The 19,443-nt window shown below is 35.5% G+C and overlaps 2 protein-coding genes across 13 annotated transcripts in view; both read left to right on the forward strand.

Annotated features, from left to right (window-relative positions):
* The first annotated feature begins 1,384 nt into the window (after positions 1–1,384).
* LOC105837775 (glycerol kinase) lies at positions 1,385–15,157 on the forward strand. Of its 6 annotated transcripts, none has more exons than XM_028193782.2 (12): positions 1,385–1,691; positions 4,257–5,041; positions 8,311–8,390; positions 8,943–9,201; positions 9,897–10,114; positions 10,518–10,730; positions 10,818–10,928; positions 11,269–11,525; positions 11,796–12,001; positions 12,135–12,278; positions 12,385–12,471; positions 14,456–15,155. In XM_028193782.2, the coding sequence occupies exons 2-12, from the start codon at positions 4,849–4,851 to the stop codon at positions 14,551–14,553; spliced, it is 1,866 nt and encodes a 621-aa protein (XP_028049583.1). In that variant the 5' UTR covers positions 1,385–1,691; positions 4,257–4,848; the 3' UTR covers positions 14,554–15,155. The 6 variants fall into 6 exon arrangements, with proteins under 6 accessions (XP_028049583.1, XP_012538292.1, XP_012538293.1 ...); XM_012682838.3 differs by having other exon boundaries at positions 4,706–5,041; XM_012682839.3 differs by having other exon boundaries at positions 1,385–1,640; positions 4,706–5,041.
* Positions 15,158–15,952: 795 nt separating this feature from the next.
* The window catches only part of LOC105830964 (E3 ubiquitin-protein ligase CBL-B), a 33,612-nt gene continuing 30,121 nt past the window's right edge, over positions 15,953–19,443 (forward strand). For 3 of the 7 annotated variants that reach the window (XM_012670731.3, XM_012670732.3, XM_012670733.3), the window contains exon 1: positions 15,953–17,067. In XM_012670731.3, the coding sequence (XP_012526185.1) occupies positions 16,520–17,067 (548 nt within the window). In that variant the 5' untranslated portion in view covers positions 15,953–16,519. The remainder of the gene's footprint in view (positions 17,068–19,443) is intronic. The other 4 variants (XM_012670735.3, XM_036284000.1, XM_012670734.3 and 1 more) reach the window with 3 other exon arrangements.

Below are 19,443 nucleotides of genomic sequence, written 5' to 3' on the forward strand. Positions count from 1 at the left end.
TGATGTCAAACGCTTAAATTGTGCACGCCGTTTCTGTGCATAAAGTTTAACTTTATCAAATGTCAAATTTATTTAGATAGTATGTAAGCTTTTTAAATGTAGTATTACACACACACACACGCACACATGCACACACACACACACACACACACACACGTAATACATTTGCGCCTCATATTTACATTGTCTTATTTCGTAAAGAAATATACTCAAAAATATTGTAAGAATTATCTGTTGAATAAATAGAAATACATTGATAGTGAAATACTATTGAATGCTATTGTAACATTACAATATTGTGGAAATTACATCCCAATGTTGCCTCTCTAACATGAAAAAATGAAAAATTAATGTTTTTTATTGTAATTTATTAAAAAATATTAAGAAATAAATGACATGTTTTTGTGTTTTAGATGTTAAAAGAAAAAAATTATATACATATAATAATTAAAAGAATGTGTTTCTATTTTTTCCTAAATATATACTTTATATAGAGTGAGAAAAAAGTATCAGTAGTAAAACTAGTTGAAATTGATTTATAATTTATTGTATTATGTTATATGTAATATTTGAGAAATCAGAATGTGCAAATAAAGCATCAAGACATAAGACAAAAATTATTAATCTATTTTGAAATCTGATTTAGATCATGTATCTATCTAAATTATCAAAAAATTTCCATATTGATTTAATTAAAATCTTAGCGTACTTTCTAATTGTTTTCATTTCAGAAACAGAATCTAAGTGAACAATTCGTCAGTTGACATTGGAGAAGTTTAATATAACATTTTGACACGTGAATACTATGGTTTATTTTTATACTGTATTTGCCTATTTTAGTATATAATTGAATATTAAAATCTGAATCTTCAGTTTTAAAATACATAAAATTAAAGACTAAATTTTGTTCTAATTTACAGATCTGAAATAAGTATTTTAAAGGCATTGGTATTCGAACGGAACACGCATATAATACAAGAATTTGAATGTTCCCGCCAGAATCGACTCGCGAATGACGCATAATTTTGTTCGTTCATGGCCCGTTTCTACCAACGAAGATTAACTTTAATCTCAATTTAACCTATTCTATAGTTTTTTTAATTTTTAAAGCCAGAATAAGATAATAAATAAGTTAAACTAAGATTAAAGTTAATTTACGTTGATAGAAATGGGCCTATATGTTTCACCTTTTTCTGCAAAAGAGATAGATGATGCCAGCGAGAGAGACAAAGAGCGTGAACCCCGCGGGTGTAGGAGGTGCAAACGAACGCGGCTACGTCATACGTGCGAAGGATTGCGCGCGCAATCGCGCGCAGCAGACGACGGTGGATCGCGCGAGGAGGGTGAAAGGGTAATCGAGAGCGACAGCATGGCAATCGGTGAACGCGGTTTTCCGTCGTCGCCGCTGCCACCGCGTGTCCGTTGATCGGCGCTCGCTCGCTCGCACGTGTGTATTGGTGTTGGTGTTGGTGGTGGTGGTGGTGGTGGTGGGGTGGTGGTGATACGCGTACTCGCGCCAAATTTGTCATCGTCATCGTCATCTCTCATCGTCTCCGAACGAAGCGACGACGAACGTCGCGCGAACGCGTTCGTCGGGATATCGACCGGCTGTGCAATCGTTCATCGCGAGGGCGATCCTGGTAGAGTCGCGTCGACGTGCCGCAACGACCTGCGCGGCTGTACCTGCGGCAGTGAGTAACCGATCCTCGCCACCCCTCCTCCTTTTGCCCCCCTCTAGCATTCTGTTTCCCCATTTTACCTCTTTGTCATCCTCGTCGCTGTACTCGGCGGCGCCGCCTCCACGTGGTCGCACCGGCGCGGCGTGGCGGCCGGTGAACCTCGGCGCCTCACACGCGAGTGACATAATAGAACCCCGTAATTCCACGTGGCCCGTGACTTTTAAGACTAAGCGCGTTTCTGGCACCTCCTGCACCTCCTCCACGAGATCTTCCGAGACGGTCCTCTGTCCATTATTTTTTCGGTATCGTGAGCCATTATTAATTTTGTTGACATATGTTGTGATGAAAGATAGTTCCGATTCACATGCAGTTTTTGGGGGGGGGGATTTTGCTTACGTTTGCTGATGGGAGATAAAGAAATTCCATAAATTTCTGCGGAACGATTCCACAAGTATTCTTGGTTTTTATTTTAGCACTCCTAGGCTTTTAATTTGAAGGAAATCTATGCAGTCAACTATGTATAATAACGAGAATTAATTGACTGACGTTTGACCATCCTTTTTGAATTGTTTTTTTTTTTATAGTGAGAAAGACAATCGCTAATATTGAAGAAAAAAACAAGAAAATGAAATAAATATAAGATTAATTATAATATTAATTAATTGCCGTTTGCATTAAAAAAAGTACGCCTGTATTTTTTATAAAATCCATACACTGGATTAATATTTTATTTTCCTTTTTTATACGTATATGTATGTTTATTTATATCCTTTAATTTTATTAAAAGAACGCGATAAATAATACGCAGTTTTTTGGCATGCAAAATCTTTATGGACAAACAGTACCCAATATATCAATAACTTGACAGAGGTTGCTAAAAAATCTTGGTTAACGGTGTCATCGTCAATCTCATGTTTTACCGACAGTACCTGCTGACATAACCTGACAGTGCATTGACGGTAGAACCCGAACCCGAGCGTGATCTGTCGCTATATTTCTGTTGTCAATCCGCGTCAAACTGTGTAGCAAGTACATTATAGTTTGTTTGATTACTGCAAACAATCGATCATTGTGTTTTGTTGATCAAACTTGACTATATTTCTGCCAATAAACTATACATATATGTATCAAACAGCCTTTCTGTTTAGCTGTAGCAAATATTTTACAGCATTCAAGACTTTGCTGACTTTTGCAAGAAATCGCTCCGTCGTTGCTCGATGAGCGAATTTTCTATTTTGCAAATGTCATGTAAATCTTGAAAAAAATAATCAGTAATTGCTGATAAAGACTCCCTCCCTCCCTCTCTCTTCACGTCAAAATTACTTAAATTCTGATGAATCGGCAATTAATCGATCGATATGCGAAAGTTCAAAGTTCGTCGGTTCATCGGAGAGCAATGGCACCTTTGCACCTTGCACCTTGCACCCCATCTCACATACGCTACACTTGAAATTGTAAAAATTCTGTGAAATAAGCAACACACTTCAAGCCTGTAACTTGCGTCTCTCACGGATTTTGATTACGTGTTGCGCACATAAAAAAAGACACAGGCAACTGCGATAAATGTTAACATTTTATCCGCAGCTTAATGTGCATCCTGTTTTTTTTCCTCCGTACTTGATGAGTTCCTTGTCACTCAATGCTTTAAGGTACGTTCGAGGAGAACGTTATTAGCGTTATCAGCATTAATCTATTCTTATCCCACTTTTAACGAGTAATAAAGATAAACTGATGCTGATAGTGCTAATAGCGTCTCCCTGAACGCACTCTCAATCTGTCTCGGAACGCGGACGGAGAACGTGGCCTTGAATCTGATCGAGCGCAGTTTTGAACGTCCGCGCCACGAAGGGCATGCAACGCCATCGTTGCATGCACATCGCGCGATGCATTTTAGTTTAGGGTCTTGGCCGCTAGGCGGTCATCACCTTGTACTTCGCAGCGATTATTCAAACTAAATAATTATAAAAATATATTAAAATGACCTTAAATTGCATTTTAATGATCAATTCGTGCAATAAATATAATCTAGAATTTATTGTTGGCTCTAATTGTAAGGACTGGAAGGCCAAGATCGCGTCGAGGAGATGCATCTATCACCGTGACGTTTCTCGCTAGCACTCGGGTGCGATGCAATTCATATATAAGATAGAACCGAACATTACACTGTCGGGTAGTCTGATGCTTCCCAGGTAACTACGAACGCATATATGCGGCCTCTCTCTTCGCTTTACGATGTCTCTGTTCAGCATCATATGTCTCCAGTACTCACGTTCAGTTCGAAAACCACGTGCGTACAGGTTTAAAACCACAAAAAAAAAATCGGGTCGGTATTGCTTGTTTGTATCACTAAAGAAATGAACTGAGGAAGTGAAAATCGACTATCTATTTTGCCAAAAATTTCTAAATTTTTCTTTTAACGTCACGTACAGTTACAACATATTGAAAATAATAATTTCTTTCCTTTTTTTTTTAAATAAAATAAGCGCTTTACGTGCCCAATTAAATCGTACACATTTTAGAAGAAATTGCGCTCCCGTATTGATTTCTAATTCTACAATTTAAACACGCAATTTAAAGCTTATACGCACGCGAGGGAAGCCAAGAAGAATCGGAATTTATGGATCTTTAAAGTGCCGCGTCGCCTTTCTGGCGAAGAAAAATTGCGGCCAAGAATCAGAGCCCTTTGGCAGACTTTTTCTCTTTACGTGCCACGTGGTCAGAATGGGCGTATTCTAAGCAAATCGAGTGACCGTTGACTGACCGTACGGGAATGAGGAAAACATTCTTGAGATCGGATCGCGTACGGCTAATTCGGGACTTGACCGTGACCACGACACGAGACTCGGTCGCGACGCGTTCGAGGGAAGAGGGGGGGGGGGAGGAAAGCGAGAGGGGCCACGAGGACGGCGGAGGTACTCCGGGCAGGTCGCCGACGATTCCCCCACATTCGGGCGAACGAGCAGCACGCTCGGCACGACGAGACGTTCCGTGGTACGATCGTTCGATTTCAAAAAATGACGTTCTAGGGAACGTCTGACGTCACTCGAATCGTGAAGTCGTCGCAGCGACGGAGAAAAAGCGACCGATCGGATCTTCCAAGGAGTTATCGTTAACACCAAACCGAAAGAGAACGAGAGAGAGAGAAGAGAGGATCCACGAAAGGGATCTGATGGAGCGGGAAGACGCGAACGGAAATGCGGAAGGATACTCCAACGGAGAAGATACGGAGGACACGGCGACCGCGAGCGAGCGGAGCACGCCGGAAGGATTCGACTCCCTCGAGGACTCGTCGCTGGAGATGGAGCAGTCGGATACCGGCCGGAGGACGAGCATCTTCAAGTACCACTCGTACAAGAACGCAGGTGAGTGCCTGTACCGTCTGTCGACGGTGATAGCGCAGATAGCAGCAAAACCGGATCCGTGCTGACGGACAGTGGTTTACCGAGCCGATGTCGCCGACGCTGACGATACGAAATTATATCGCACTTATCGCTCGAAAAGCTGACGGAGTCGACCGTCCGTGCGATCGGCACGCGGGAGAATCTCACTTTTTACTTCGGCAACTTCGAAATCCCGAAATTGATATATCTGGAATTGGCGATTGGCGATCGGCGATCGCATTGGGTCGCGAATAAACGCGAGGCGCATATTTGTCGATTTATAAAATTCAAAGCTGACAGCTCTGGACTTTAGTCTCGTCAGTCACCGTGCTGCCGGTCTGATGAGAATCAAATGTAGATAAGGATAATGACGTAGCTTGCGCTGGTAGGGTTTACGGAATTCGACGCGAGCTCATTAGCTTTCTATTGAATTATTAAATTGAAGGTCTCTCGTGAATCCGCGTGAATGAAATGAGTCCATACAATCTCACGCGTCGAAGGTGACGATTTCGACATACGAAATAAATACACTTTATCGTTCACGTTGTCCTTATACCGTATTTATTAACTACGTGGGCTGCGATCGCAATACGAGACGGATCTGCTATTGATTACGATGATAACGTCAACACTTTCCATTGCGTAAAACGTGATCAAAGAAGTCTTTGAACTTTGATATCTCGACGACGTCAATTTAAAAGACAAGGGATTTTGTAATACGCACACACATGTCCAGTTCTTTACATGGAATTATTTAATTGCACGCATATCAAATATATTCGTGATTGTGATTATTATAATATTTTGATTTCTTACAACAATTATGTAATTTTTTAATAATGTATTACCTTTTAATTTATAATAATATGTTAATAATTTTTAAAAAATATTTATACTAAGCTATTTTTAAAATTTTTTATAATGATAACAATTACGACATACGAATATTTAGATAGCAAGTATAAAATGCGCTTTAAAAATGTTATGTGCGTTGTTCCGATATGCAATACGTGTACAAATTTATGTTAAAATATTTATAATCTTGTATATACTTTTATTATTCTAATAAAATATTGGCTAACGCGTCATTGTAATTTTTTTTGATTATTTTAATTTTAAATTTAAATGCTAATTGTTTTTTTAACGAGGAGAGAGAGAGAGAGAGAGAGAGAGTGAATGACTCAAAAGAATATTCATTCTCTTAAGTTTTACATATGTATTCTTTTCAAATTTGCTAAGTTTACACAATTATCAGTACAAAATAAGTGCCAATGTTTTTCATATATATCAGTGTATAACATCCTCGTCACGTATAGTATAATATGCTTGTCCTAAAAATACAATGCTATAATGCACGTGTTATCGTACGATGCATATAAAATGACTGTACTGTAATATCTTTAGTCAAAAATTGACATGGAGATTTAACGAGTGATTCGAATTATTACATTGTGCCCATTACTTTTTTAAATTTTAATTTAATATTTCGATTTTTTGCTAGCAATTCAAAGTATAATTCACGTTTTAAATTCGCATGTATTAAAAAATTTTAAAATCAAATTTAAGATACAAGCACAATGATACAGACTAATGTCTAATGAATATTAATAACATAAAAAATTATGCAGGGAACTTATTGTATGTAAGTATAGCGTTTATTTTATTATAATGTAAAAGGAAATATTAGCGTAGATCACAAAACGTAACTGAAGAAATAACGATAAATGATTGCGTGCGATATCGCGGACCCCTCTCTAATTCCCCGAAGAAATATATCTTTCACTGTCATTACGTATTACCGAAGGCGTGTACGCGAGATTAAGCATATCAGGCGTTTACTCACGATAATAAAAAAAATTTTTTTCCTTTTGTCTGTACTAACGACGAGCCTCCGACTATTGCGGGTTATCATTAATGATTCGTATTGTCGAAACCGAGATTATAATGTAAATCGTATATTTCGTTGCATAATCTATCTTATCTCTGCTTTAATATTTTACTCGTAATTTTCAATGTCGAATTGTCTACAAAATGTGTTATTTAAAGCTGAAATTATATCAAAAAACTTGAAAGATCTGCCATAATATTCATTTTAATAATAGTTTTGGAACTACAAGACAATAATGCCCTATGATGTCGCGTAACAGATAACCGTTGTCGAAAGTCATGTAATTATTTGTGTAGTAATTATCTTTCATTAATATGTTTATCAAAATATCCGTCTTCACAAATCTAATTGATAAAAGCGTAAAAGGAATATTACGATTGATCGTTTGGTGCTATCACTAATTTATGAAAAGAAAAAATATATAAATTCTCAAAACTTTTGCAATCTACATGGGATTTCTTTGACTAGTATGATTGTATAAAAATAATTATGTTAGAATTCTAATTTTTTAATTACGTTTTAAAGCTATGGATGCAGCAAAATTATTTACTGTATATTATTTTTCTTGAGGCAATTATTGATTTTCTTAAACAGAATTTATTGTACATCAAAATATTTAATACTACGGTAAAGTTATATTATTATTTTAGGAAATATCCAAATGAATCAAAGAGTTTTGTAGCATTGCTGTTGCGAAAGTTGGAATTACAATCCTGTAAGTTCTCTTTTGCTAGAGAAACTAGTTTGTTGAAAGTGAAACTAGTTTTATTTTTTTATTACAAATAATAACAGAAAACGCGTTTTAACAACATGCATGTTGCAACGAATAAGAATTTAATTTTTAAATAATCGATCTATAAAGATATAGATATAAAGATATGTATAGACTGATGTTTTAATGTATAACAATCAATAAACGATGCAAACACTTCTATTGAAAAATATCAGGAAAACGTTGTCCTATAGCAAAAAACATATCGGGATTTAATTATTATATTGTCAGAGGAAAACAAAATGTGCACATAAATTTGCGTAAACTTCGTGTAAACGCCGTAAACAATCAAAAAATAACTACATCTAAAAACAAAATCTATCCTATGCATATTTATTTTGTTTTAGATTTGATGATAAAATTGAGGAAAAACGTTTTTGTTTTTAATATACCTATTGTTCTTTATCACATGCTTAATATGTGAGGTAATATGTGTTCTTAATCTCAAATGAAATGATAATCAGCGTTTATTATTAGGCCTTATTATTAGATCTTTTATCATGTGCATATAAAGACATTTTCTTATTCTATTGAGTGATTTTGATTGTACATTTATGTATTAAAAAATATCTAATAATGATTTTTTTTCAGACACAATGCCGAATCCAGTGAAAAAAACAGGACCTCTTGTTGGCGTAGTTGATGTTGGCACGCGGACTGTTCGTTTTGTGGTGAGATTTATTATAAAGTAGTTGCTCGTTATCACGTTATAATTTTCTACATTTCTAAATGTTTATCCGAACCTGTCGTGAAGATTCCGCGATTCTCAGCATGATAAGTAATCAGTCGGAAATGAAAAGACGGTGTTAACAATGCATGTAAGTAATTATTTGCAGTTTAAATCTTACTGAACAACGAATCAATGATTTATGGAAGGCAATTAACATAGATTGCGTGATTACAAATAGTAAAGCAAGATCATATTTACAAGGTTTTGAAATCTTTGGAATATTCAGTCTACTAATGATCTATCTATTTAAATATAATTACGCGAATAAAAAAATAACAAATTCTAATCACGAATCTTAAAAATTGTATGTAATTGTTAGAAAGTATTAACAGAATTTCTTTAAGAAAAAATTTCTGTAATATTTTCGAATACGATGTAGAGTTTGTGGAATAGAATTGAGAGATTATAAAGTAGTTATTTCTTTCCTTTGAAGATTATTTGAATCATTATTTAAATAGTTGTTACTTAAAGCGTGAATTAATTGTATCTGCAGGTATTTAATGCGAAACACGTTGCGGAGGTTGCATCTCATCAAATCGACATAGAGCAAATCAGTCCGCAAGAGGGGTGGATGGAGCAGGATCCCAAAGAGATCCTTTTTGCAGTGAAGGCCTGCATTAAGGACGTAATTCGTAAATTAGATGTGCTGGGTATGAAGATCGACGAAATCGTTACAGTGGGTATTACCAATCAAAGAGAAACTACGATAGTGTGGGATGCGATTACCGGCGATCCGCTTTATAATGCCATAGGTGAGTAGAAACTCGCTTCCGCCGTCTGATTTATTTATGAAAGAAAATTATTTTTGTTCGGAGAAAATCCTGAAAAATCTGCTTTATTGGACGTATAAGGTTTCATGTATTTTGATTAATCAAGATGTTTACTACCAAGAAAAACTTGGAATTTTCAATAAATTCTTTTTTTATCTTGAATATCAATAGTGGCTTTTCATGTAATTTTATTGGTACTCTTTCTCTGGAAAATTTTTAAAATTTTATTTTAAAATTTAAAAATTCTATCTCTCTGTCAAAATTGTTTCAAATTGTATTGTTTATATTTTAATGCGCTAACTTTATGGACAAATTATTATACGCCATTTAATTTATATTATTTATTAATAGTATATTTTTTCTTAAATTTAATAATCTAAACTCAAGTTGCTTTTTTTGTATGATTAAGAAATATTAAAAATATCATAAAACAAATTTGTTTCCAAGTTGCATTAATTTTTCAATCTTTATTAAAATTTTGAATAATATGCTTTGAATAACAAATCGAGAATTCTTAGTTTTACGCAATTTAAATAAATACTCTGCTAATTTGTTTTATGAGAGACCTTGGAAAAATAATATATATAGTTTTGAAATAAAGTTTAACTTAACAATAATAGAAATTAAACTTTAATTAATATTTGATTAATTAGTATTTAAAACGTAATTGGTTTCAGTGTGGTCCGACATCAGAACAGATGCGATTGTAGATCAAATCATAGCGAAGTTCCCAGATCAAAGTAAGAATCACCTGAAGCCTTTATGCGGTTTGCCCGTGAGTCCGTATTTTTCGGCTTTAAAGATTCGTTGGTTGAAGGCTCATGTGCCGGCCGTAAGGAAAGCAATTCGTGAGAGGCGATGCAAAGTGGGGACCATGGATACGTGGGTTGTTTGGGTACGTGATGAAGAGATATTACAGTGAGGTATTAGTAGGAATTAGTAAGTGTGACTCGACTCAGCTGTTATGCAATTAACGTATTAATTAACACTTGCCAATTTATGCTTGCTGTATCTTGAGCACATGAAGAAAATTATTATTAATATTAAATAGTGAACAGCGCATTATAGTGTATTACAAGGTTTAATTTTTTATGATTTAATTAAGATATTTTATACAATACTCGACAAATGAGTGCATAAATCTTGGTTATCGATTTTGTAATATCTGATTAAAGAAATAAGAAATGTATACTTTATAATGAAAGAAAGAAATACACACACACACACACACACACACACACACACACACACACACACACACACACACACACATGGAATTAATAGAAAAATTATTGCAGAATTTAACGGGTGGCAAAGACGGTGGATTATATATCACTGATGTTACAAATGCATCGAGAACAATGTTAATGAATATTGAGACGCTTTCTTGGGATCCTACATTATGCAGATATTTCGACATTCCTATGCAAATGCTGCCGGAGATCAGAAGCAGTTCCGAAATATACGGCAAAATCTTAATTGGTCCACTGTCTGGCATTCCCATATCCGGCGTACGTAAAATCTCACTGATAAAAGCAACAGATATAGAAAATTTCTATTATATTAAATCCTGTTTTCTTACATTTTTTTTCTAATAGATTTTAGGTAATCAACAATCTGCTTTGGTTGGGCAAAATTGCTTGAAAAAGGGTCAAGCGAAAAATACATATAGAAGTGGCTGCTTTTTACTGTGTAATACAGGACATACGGTATGTAATTTCTCACCATTAATAAACGTATAAAAGTTTAAAAAATGGTTATTTGTGCAACAAGTACGGTGAGTCGGCTAATTGCCTGTAAGTGCGAAAAATGGACGCACAAATCACACGCAGTCACCTACATGTGGGCCGATAACCGATCCGCACGTGTCACACGCAATATTTTTTGTTACCTGTGCATCGAAATGCTTGTCCTTGAGTGCGAATTGACAAATGAGAAAAAGACTACTTTCAGTGCATAGGTAGCAAAAAATTTATTTTTCATGATCTTACTCATATTACACTTTTTATTGTTTTTTTTTCCAATTATCTTATTATTTTATATTTTCAGAGAGTATACTCTTCCCATGGATTAGTTACAACTGTCGCATATCAGCTAGGTCCGAAAATTCCACCTGTCTATGCGTTAGAAGGCTCAATTGCGGTTGCAGGTGCAGCTATTAAATGGCTGCGGGATAACATGAAACTCATAAAGGATGTTCATGAAAGTGAACATTTGGCTCAAAGTGTATTTAGCACGGGAGATGTCTATTTTGTGCCAGCTTTCACAGGATTATACGCACCTTATTGGAGAAAAGATGCAAGAGGGTTGGTAGAGTTTTGTAAAAATTGTTCAGAGAAACTATTGTTTGAGTCTTTCTTTTATCCTGTGTAAATATAAGCAATATAGAATCTGAAATTATTATTTGGAGATATTCCAAATAATCAAATATTAAAAAATATAATATGTATACATAATAATGTATGTTACGATACCTATACATACATACAAGATATTTTGTTTGAGTAAAAATCTTTCATATCAAATGAGAGTAAATAGAAGTATTTGAAAAAGGTGTAAGGATTTTTTTCTTTCAGAATAATTTGTGGACTCACTGCGTTTACTACGAAGCAACACATAATCAGAGCATCCCTCGAAGCGGTATGCTTTCAGACTAGGGACATTCTCGAAGCGATGTACAAAGATTGTGGATTTCCATTAACGAAGTTAAATACAGACGGAAAAATGTCGACTAACAATCTTCTTATGCAGTTGCAGGCCGACTTGTGCGGTACACCAGTATGTAAGTACATTGGTCGCAAATTGCGATTAGAATTGAAAAATAAAATACAATTGATGCAATATGCAATATTTTACTTCGATTTATATTGTTCAAAATTTTTTAAAATTAACTGTATTTCTGTTTTTATCAACAGTTAGGTCAACTATGCCTGATATCACGGCTTTAGGTGTAGCAATGGCTGCTGGACACGCTGAAGGAATAGACGTTTGGGATTTGGAAGGCGAAGAGGTAGAAACAGTGCCAACCGACACTTTTCTTCCGACTACCACACCAGAAGGTAAACTTTTAAATTGAATAATTTAAACATCTGTTATGATTTATTTTTTCTAAATATACTATATATGATTATGACGTAACTTTTGTTGCATTCTTTCTTTTTGTAGAGAGAGATGCGAGATATAAGAAATGGAAAATGGCAGTAGAAAGGAGCTTGGGTTGGGCGACAGGAAAAATGTCCAATCAAATGACAGGTAAATGTAAAACTATTAAACAAGTAAAATCCGAGGTGTCTAATGTTATTGGGACTGCTTGGTTTAAATATTTTTCTATGTCTCGTATTTGACATGAGAACAACTCTCTGCGCTTTTTTCGTAAATATATTGTATATATGTGTATATTAAACTATAGTTTGTGTATGTGTAAATAAAGTAAGTAATTATAATAAAGGTAAACATATCACCAAGTTTGTAAGAAATGATTATGCAGAATTACTCAGTTTGTAAGAAGTAAATTTAATTACACAAAATTAATATAATAATATTCGAAATAATAGTTATTATTCTTTTTATTAATAAGATTTATTTGTCTGTGTAATGCATTGTTCTGTGAATGTTTTTTAATAGTATTTTGTTTTCTTTTATTTATGTATGTTTTATGTCTGTCATTTCTATAGCTGTCTATTTATCTCTGCTATATTTCTGTAAATAAAAATTGATTTTAATTTCCCCTTCCATGTATAAACATGTATTAATCAAAACTAATTGGTTTTATAACGTAATTATAAGACTGCCATATTTATACGTAATGGAAATTTATACGTTGATTTTACTTTAAGCAAATGTTTTACGTTTGTTTATGCTTAAGTTTAGTTAAGTTTAAAAAAGAATTTTTATGCATACTGTGTAATAACTTTATAATTATATTATTAATGCACAATGAACGTAGAACTAACTACGATTTTGTATTAATTAATTAACTACGATTGTATTGATTAACTACGATTTTATAATATCAATTTTTTTTATATTATAAATTTAAGCTTTTTTAGAAGTCATAAAAATATTTATTAAACATGCTTGTGTTGATAATACGAAACTATATGGAAAATGATTATGTTTTAGACAAGAATGTAAAGTTGTATGTGTATGTGTGCATATATATGTGTATTTCGTGTACAATAGAAATTATATTAATTAAAAGAATCTCTAGTTAAAAAGATAAGAATATTAAATTTAGGTCTAATAAACGAATATTTGATCAGCCAGAATTTTTTAACATAATAATGTTTAAAATAATGAAGTTTTTACAAAAGTTTATAAGATCCAACATATATATAAATTCAGTAATTAAATTTAATATGTGGAAGATAATATATAGTAAATAATAAAAACATAATATATAAATATATTCATAAATTGTATTTATAGATAAACATATATTGTATAAAAATATAATAAGTTAAGGACCGGTTGTTCCAACTTCTTAGTAAACTTACTTATCGGGTAAGCATATCTATCTTCATTTTTTTTCTTAAATAAATAAAGGCAGACATATTTACCTATTAAGTAAGTTTCCAAAAAGTTGGAACAACCGGCCCTAAATCTACTAAATATTTTTGCTGATTAATTAAAAAAGAAGATAATTATTTAATTATTATGAAACTTTACATTTTTATTTTCATCAACAATATATTTAATATGAATATGAATGTTTCAAGCCATGGCACTGATTTTAATATAATTTTTAAATGACTATAAGATTTTTTATTAAAAATTAATACAACAATAAAATATGTAATTTTATGGGTCTTTATGTCTATTTAATGCATTGAAAAATTGACTTGTTTTGTCTTTATATAAAATAAGTTTAAGAGTCGATTATTCCATTTTATTCGGAAGTTTTACCCGATAGATATCTCTTTTTATTTATTTTGAAAAAAAGATAAACAGATATATTTTTACCTGATGGGTTTACTAAGAAGTTGGAATGTGGGCAATTGGCCCTAAGGTAATCAAAGTTATTTAGACACGACATTTGATATATAAAATGACAGAAAAATTTAGTTTTTTAAAATTTTTATAGTATTAGTTAACTAGTATTGTTATATATCTTAAATATTTTTGATGGTATTTACTAATATATTCAGTATACATTTTACAATGACGTATAAATTTCTCTTGTTATGCTTTGTGACTTTTGCATAAGTTTTTACACACAATTTTTTTTATGTTTTAGATGAAAGATTCTGTATACTAGCATCCATTCCTGCCAGTTGGTTTTTAATATCAAGCTTCGTTCTCCTGCGGTTAAGTTACTATTTAGCGAACCGGTGACGTCAAGTCAACGTTATCAATGTACAAGTTACCTTAGAAGGCGGAAGATAGCTCTAATTGCAGTCCAGAAGAAAACTTAGTGAAATAATCTACAGCATGCTCACTCCCACGTACATCGGTACGTGCAACGTATTATGAAATGATCAGAAAGATAAAATTACTTTTAGAGTAAATGCGTTCCATACACTTCGGTACGCCTTATCAGTTCTATGTTCCATAGTTGAGAAATATACCACAGTATCATTGATTTTTTTATTTGAAAATTGATAGTGCAATCAGCACAAAATATTGTACATTAATGTCTGTGTATAATTTTATTTTATTCTCTGTGAAATAATGATATCAGATTTCTTGTGGGATTTATGATGGAACAATATCAGAATGTTTGTGGGATTTGTATTTTGATTCACTTCATTGCGTGCATATAATTCCATCTTTGTTATTATTATTATTAATTTAAGATATGTATACAATTTTCAATTACACATGTATCATATAATACTGTTTTATTCATGATTTTGTATAACATGGGTTTTACTCCATTCACATCAGTGGTCTATTTCAGGATATTACTAAGAAATAAAGATACGTTTAACTCAATCAACACCGAATCAAGTTGAAATAATATGGAATCCTAATAATGCGAAGATATAATATGTATATGTATATTTTATATTATCTTACTTTTGAAATTTTAAGTTTGTTTTTATAAATTCTTCGTATCTCTCAAGTTCATGTATAAAATAGTTTCACATGTTTCTTCAACCGCATATGCTCTATTATTTCACTCTTCTTGACAGTATGCAGATCTTAAAACCTAATCCTATTCAATTACAATTAAAATCATTTGCTCGTGCGCTCCGTAATTATAGTTTAAATTAGAGTCTATTGCACTGCAATCTGTACCCAAGTAGAAAATTATATACTTACAGTTTATTAGGTGCCTGCAATTGCCATTGTCTTGGATTAATTTGCACGACTTGATAATACAAAAAGTATAACTAAAATAATTTTTTTTTGGAAAATAATTTTGTTCAAACTTAAAATTTGTTACTTATAAATATTAATATCTTTAGGATGTTTTTTCGAATTTGAATTTTAAAATTAATACTTAAATAATAATTGTACACGTTGAGGTATACAATTCGCATATTTTATTTATACACGCGTGGCGTATAAAATTATAGTCTTTTAGTTTAAATTCTAACGAGAGTTATCAGTTGCCTGACGTACTTGAATACAGGATAATTACAAAGTAAAAAGAATACGACACATGAAACTATTTTACATTGCGCGTGGCGACAGTTTGAATCGCGCGCCGGTGGGCGCGCATGCGCATGTCTACGCGGTTACACTAGCTCCGCGACGGCGGATCCACGAAGTCGGAGATAGCGAGCAAGCTAAGACCTGTGACTGCAGCCACAAGTACGGGGCACGCTCGCGCGCTCGCCCGCACGGTCCGTGTCAGTGTCGTCAGTGGTCGTCAGATTCGCCGCGAGTCCCTCGCGAAGCATCCGGCTCGGCCCACAGTTGTCGGAGGCGAGACCGAGAGAGAGAGAGAAAGAGAGAAAAAGAAAGGCGGAGAACAAGATAGAGAGCGAAAAGGAGAAAGATAAATAGGATGCGGTATCGCGCGCGATTCTGGCGTTGCATCCCGTGTCCGCGGCTCCGCGGGGACGTTGTCGTGGCCGCGGCCGCGTCCCGCTGAGATATGCGCGGTGTGCCGATCTGTCGCTCCGCAGTGTGTGTGCGCGGGTTAACCTCAAGTACAGCGCGAGTGCTCGCCGTCGCCGTCGGCTGCCGCCGCGCGCCAGGTGCCAGGCTGTGAGGTGCGCGAGTAAAGGAAAGAGGCGAGAACGAGTGTATGCTCCGATAGGAAATAAGGGAGAGAGAAAGAGAGATAGAGAGATCCGTGTATTGGCGCACGCGGGGGCACGCGTTTACGCACGCACGCACGCCCGTCAAGATGTCGTCGTCCGGACACAGCAGTCGCACTCGCGCCGTCCACATCGGCTCGATCTTCCAGAAGCTCCACGGCCGCTTCGCGGACGCGATGACGCCGCCGAAGCTCTCGACCGACAAGCGCACCCTCGACAAGACCTGGAAGCTCATGGACAAGGTGGTGAAGCTCTGCCAGCATCAGCGCATGAACCTGAAGAACTCGCCGCCGTTCATCCTCGACATACTGCCGGATACGTATCAGCGGCTGCGGCTCATCTACAGCAAGTACGAGGACCGTATGCAGGTGCTGCACAGCAACGAGCACTTTTGCGTATTCATCAACAACCTGATGCGTAAGTGCAAGCAGGCGATCAAGCTGTTCAAGGAGGGCAAGGAGAAGATGTTCGACGAGACCTCGCACTATCGCCGTAACCTCACCAAGCTCAGCCTCGTGTTCAGTCACATGCTGTCCGAGCTGAAGGCCATATTTCCCAACGGGGTGTTCGCCGGCGATCAGTTTCGCATCACCAAGGCGGACGCGGCGGAATTCTGGAAGGAGCGCTTCGGGAACAGGTACGTCTCTCCACCGACCGTGGTTTCTTTTTTCCCCTCTATCTCGCGTCCGAGAAACGTGCCGTCGGGAATCAAGGTTTCCCCGAGACGCGAGAATCGCGTCGCTCAATGGATGATTCTCCAGATCTGCACAAACGCAGACCTCCGAATCTCGTAAAATTCCGGATTTCCTGCTTTCAAGTTTCCCCAGTTTCGCGGAAGACCCGAAATCCCGCCTGCCCCGATCTTTAGTCCCGATTCTGCAGAATTTCGTGTCCGTGATACATTTTAGAGATTTAGGCTAGCAAAAGGCAACCGTTCTGATTATTACGTTTCCTAGAATAGGGAGAAAAATCTAAAACCTAAAAACAAATCCTCTTAATTCCGCGCAGTCCTTTGGTAGGTAACTCGCATAATCGCACATCTCTCTTTAAAATAATCGCCAACGTCGGGTAACCTGATATGGCAAACTGGAGATGAGATTCAGAACTTGAGGCTTGTTAGAGACGCGAAAATGATACTTTTTGCTTTAACAAACACTGTTAATTTTTTTTTTGTAACTTGGCTCTTAAGCGCGAAGAATCCAAGACTATCATGTTGTATTTTTAATCATTTGATCATCAATTGAAAAAAATATTCATTCCTTGCGGCAGATTGTGCGACACAATAAGTGCAAGAATTGTTGAACTTGAAGAAAGACACTTTTATCTTTCACGGTACTGTCAATTTTTTTATAATACGGTTCTTACACACTGAGAAAAAAAAGTTAGTTGTCAACTTGACTAAATTTTTCAACTTGATTACATTTCTCTCCAACTCTGATTAAAAATGCAACATGGTTTTAAATTGTAAAGAAAAGGACAATGTCTGCGAAATAAATATTTGAACTGAATAAATTTATTTAAGTTGAACAATTTCAAGTCAAATTAATATTTTTTTCTTAATGCAATCGAGAGAACCGAGACCACATTGTCTTTTAATAGAATTGAAGAAAAATTCGTCCCTCGATTTTGTAGTATTTAGGAAATTGAAAAATGTGTTAAGCTTGAGTGACATTCTTACCTTTCGCAGACATTGTCCTTTTTTTTACAATTTAAAAATGTTGCATTTTTAATCCGCGTTGGAGAGAAATTCATTCCTTGGGTTCGATTTTGCGGTGTTCAAGAATTCTAGGAATGTCTTAAGCTTGAATGAGTTACAACCTTTTGGCATTGTTAAAAATTTTATTTTGTACTCTGATTCCCAAAGTCGAAGAATTCGAGGTCACGTTGCATTCTTAATCAGGGTTAAGAGAAATTCTTCCCTTGCGACCAGGTTTGCGATACGACCTTTAAGAATTCGGGAAATGTTAAATTTGAATGACTCCCTACCTTTCGCAGACATTGTTAAATTTTTTTTAGTTTTGTTTCCTAAACCCAAGGGTCCAATATTGCAGTATACTTTCTAGGGCTCCCGAAAAATACATTTTGTAGCATAAAATAAAATAAAACAAAATTCAAATGACGAAATTTGATTATAAGATTTGGAAGGCATAAATAATTTTAATCTTGAAATTTTATAAACTTGGTCGTTTTGTGTACTTAAGTTAAATTTTAAAGAAAATTTATTTTCCAGTTTTGCACACTTCTATGCAAAAGATCTTCTCTTAAAATCTACAGATTTGAAGTTTGCCGTTTGGGAAGATACTTTTATCTAACGCAAACATATTCTTAACTCTCAATGAGTTTGACCGTGAGGGTCGCGACGGATCCAAAAAGTTTCCGCTACGTTCATTCATCAGTTTCATCGAGCTACAAGGGAACTCCATCAGCTCTCGTACATCAGCTCGCGTGGATCTCTCTGTTGAAAAATTCCATTTTCGTCGACGGGCTATAAAAGGCTCCGGTATTAGAATCCCGTCAAGATAGAAGTATCCTCTGTTTCAATATTTTATAAGCGCTGCCAATTCTTGCGCAAGTCCCGGACTCTCCCCGTCCAAAACTTTGCTCTTCGTAACTTCGCTTTTTGTTCGGAGTTCAAAAAAAAAAAAAAAAAAAGGTTCATCGACTTCCCCGGAGAATACGGGCGCGAAAGAGGGGGAGGCAATTTATAAAGCTCTTCCGGAATTAGCACCTCAATACCTCTCTTTGCCTCGAGGCTGGCAAACTTTCCTAAGCTCCGAAGGATTTAAGGATACAGTTCGGTCGTGTCGCGCGTGTATTATGCGGGCGTCCGGTTTTCCGGTGTCACGTCCGCGTGTGTGTCTCATCGTAACAAATTTATCGACTTGACTACGAAACTTTTCTCGGGGGAGAGAGGAGGGAGGGGGAGGGAGGAAATCCGATCGGGAGACAGATCAACGCGGCAACAACGTCTCTCGCGCCAAGTAAACAGATCCTTCAATGAAGTATTATTACG

Source organism: Monomorium pharaonis, chromosome 3 (genome assembly GCF_013373865.1).
Source record: "Monomorium pharaonis isolate MP-MQ-018 chromosome 3, ASM1337386v2, whole genome shotgun sequence".
NCBI classification, from domain to species: Eukaryota; Metazoa; Arthropoda; class Insecta; order Hymenoptera; family Formicidae; genus Monomorium; species Monomorium pharaonis.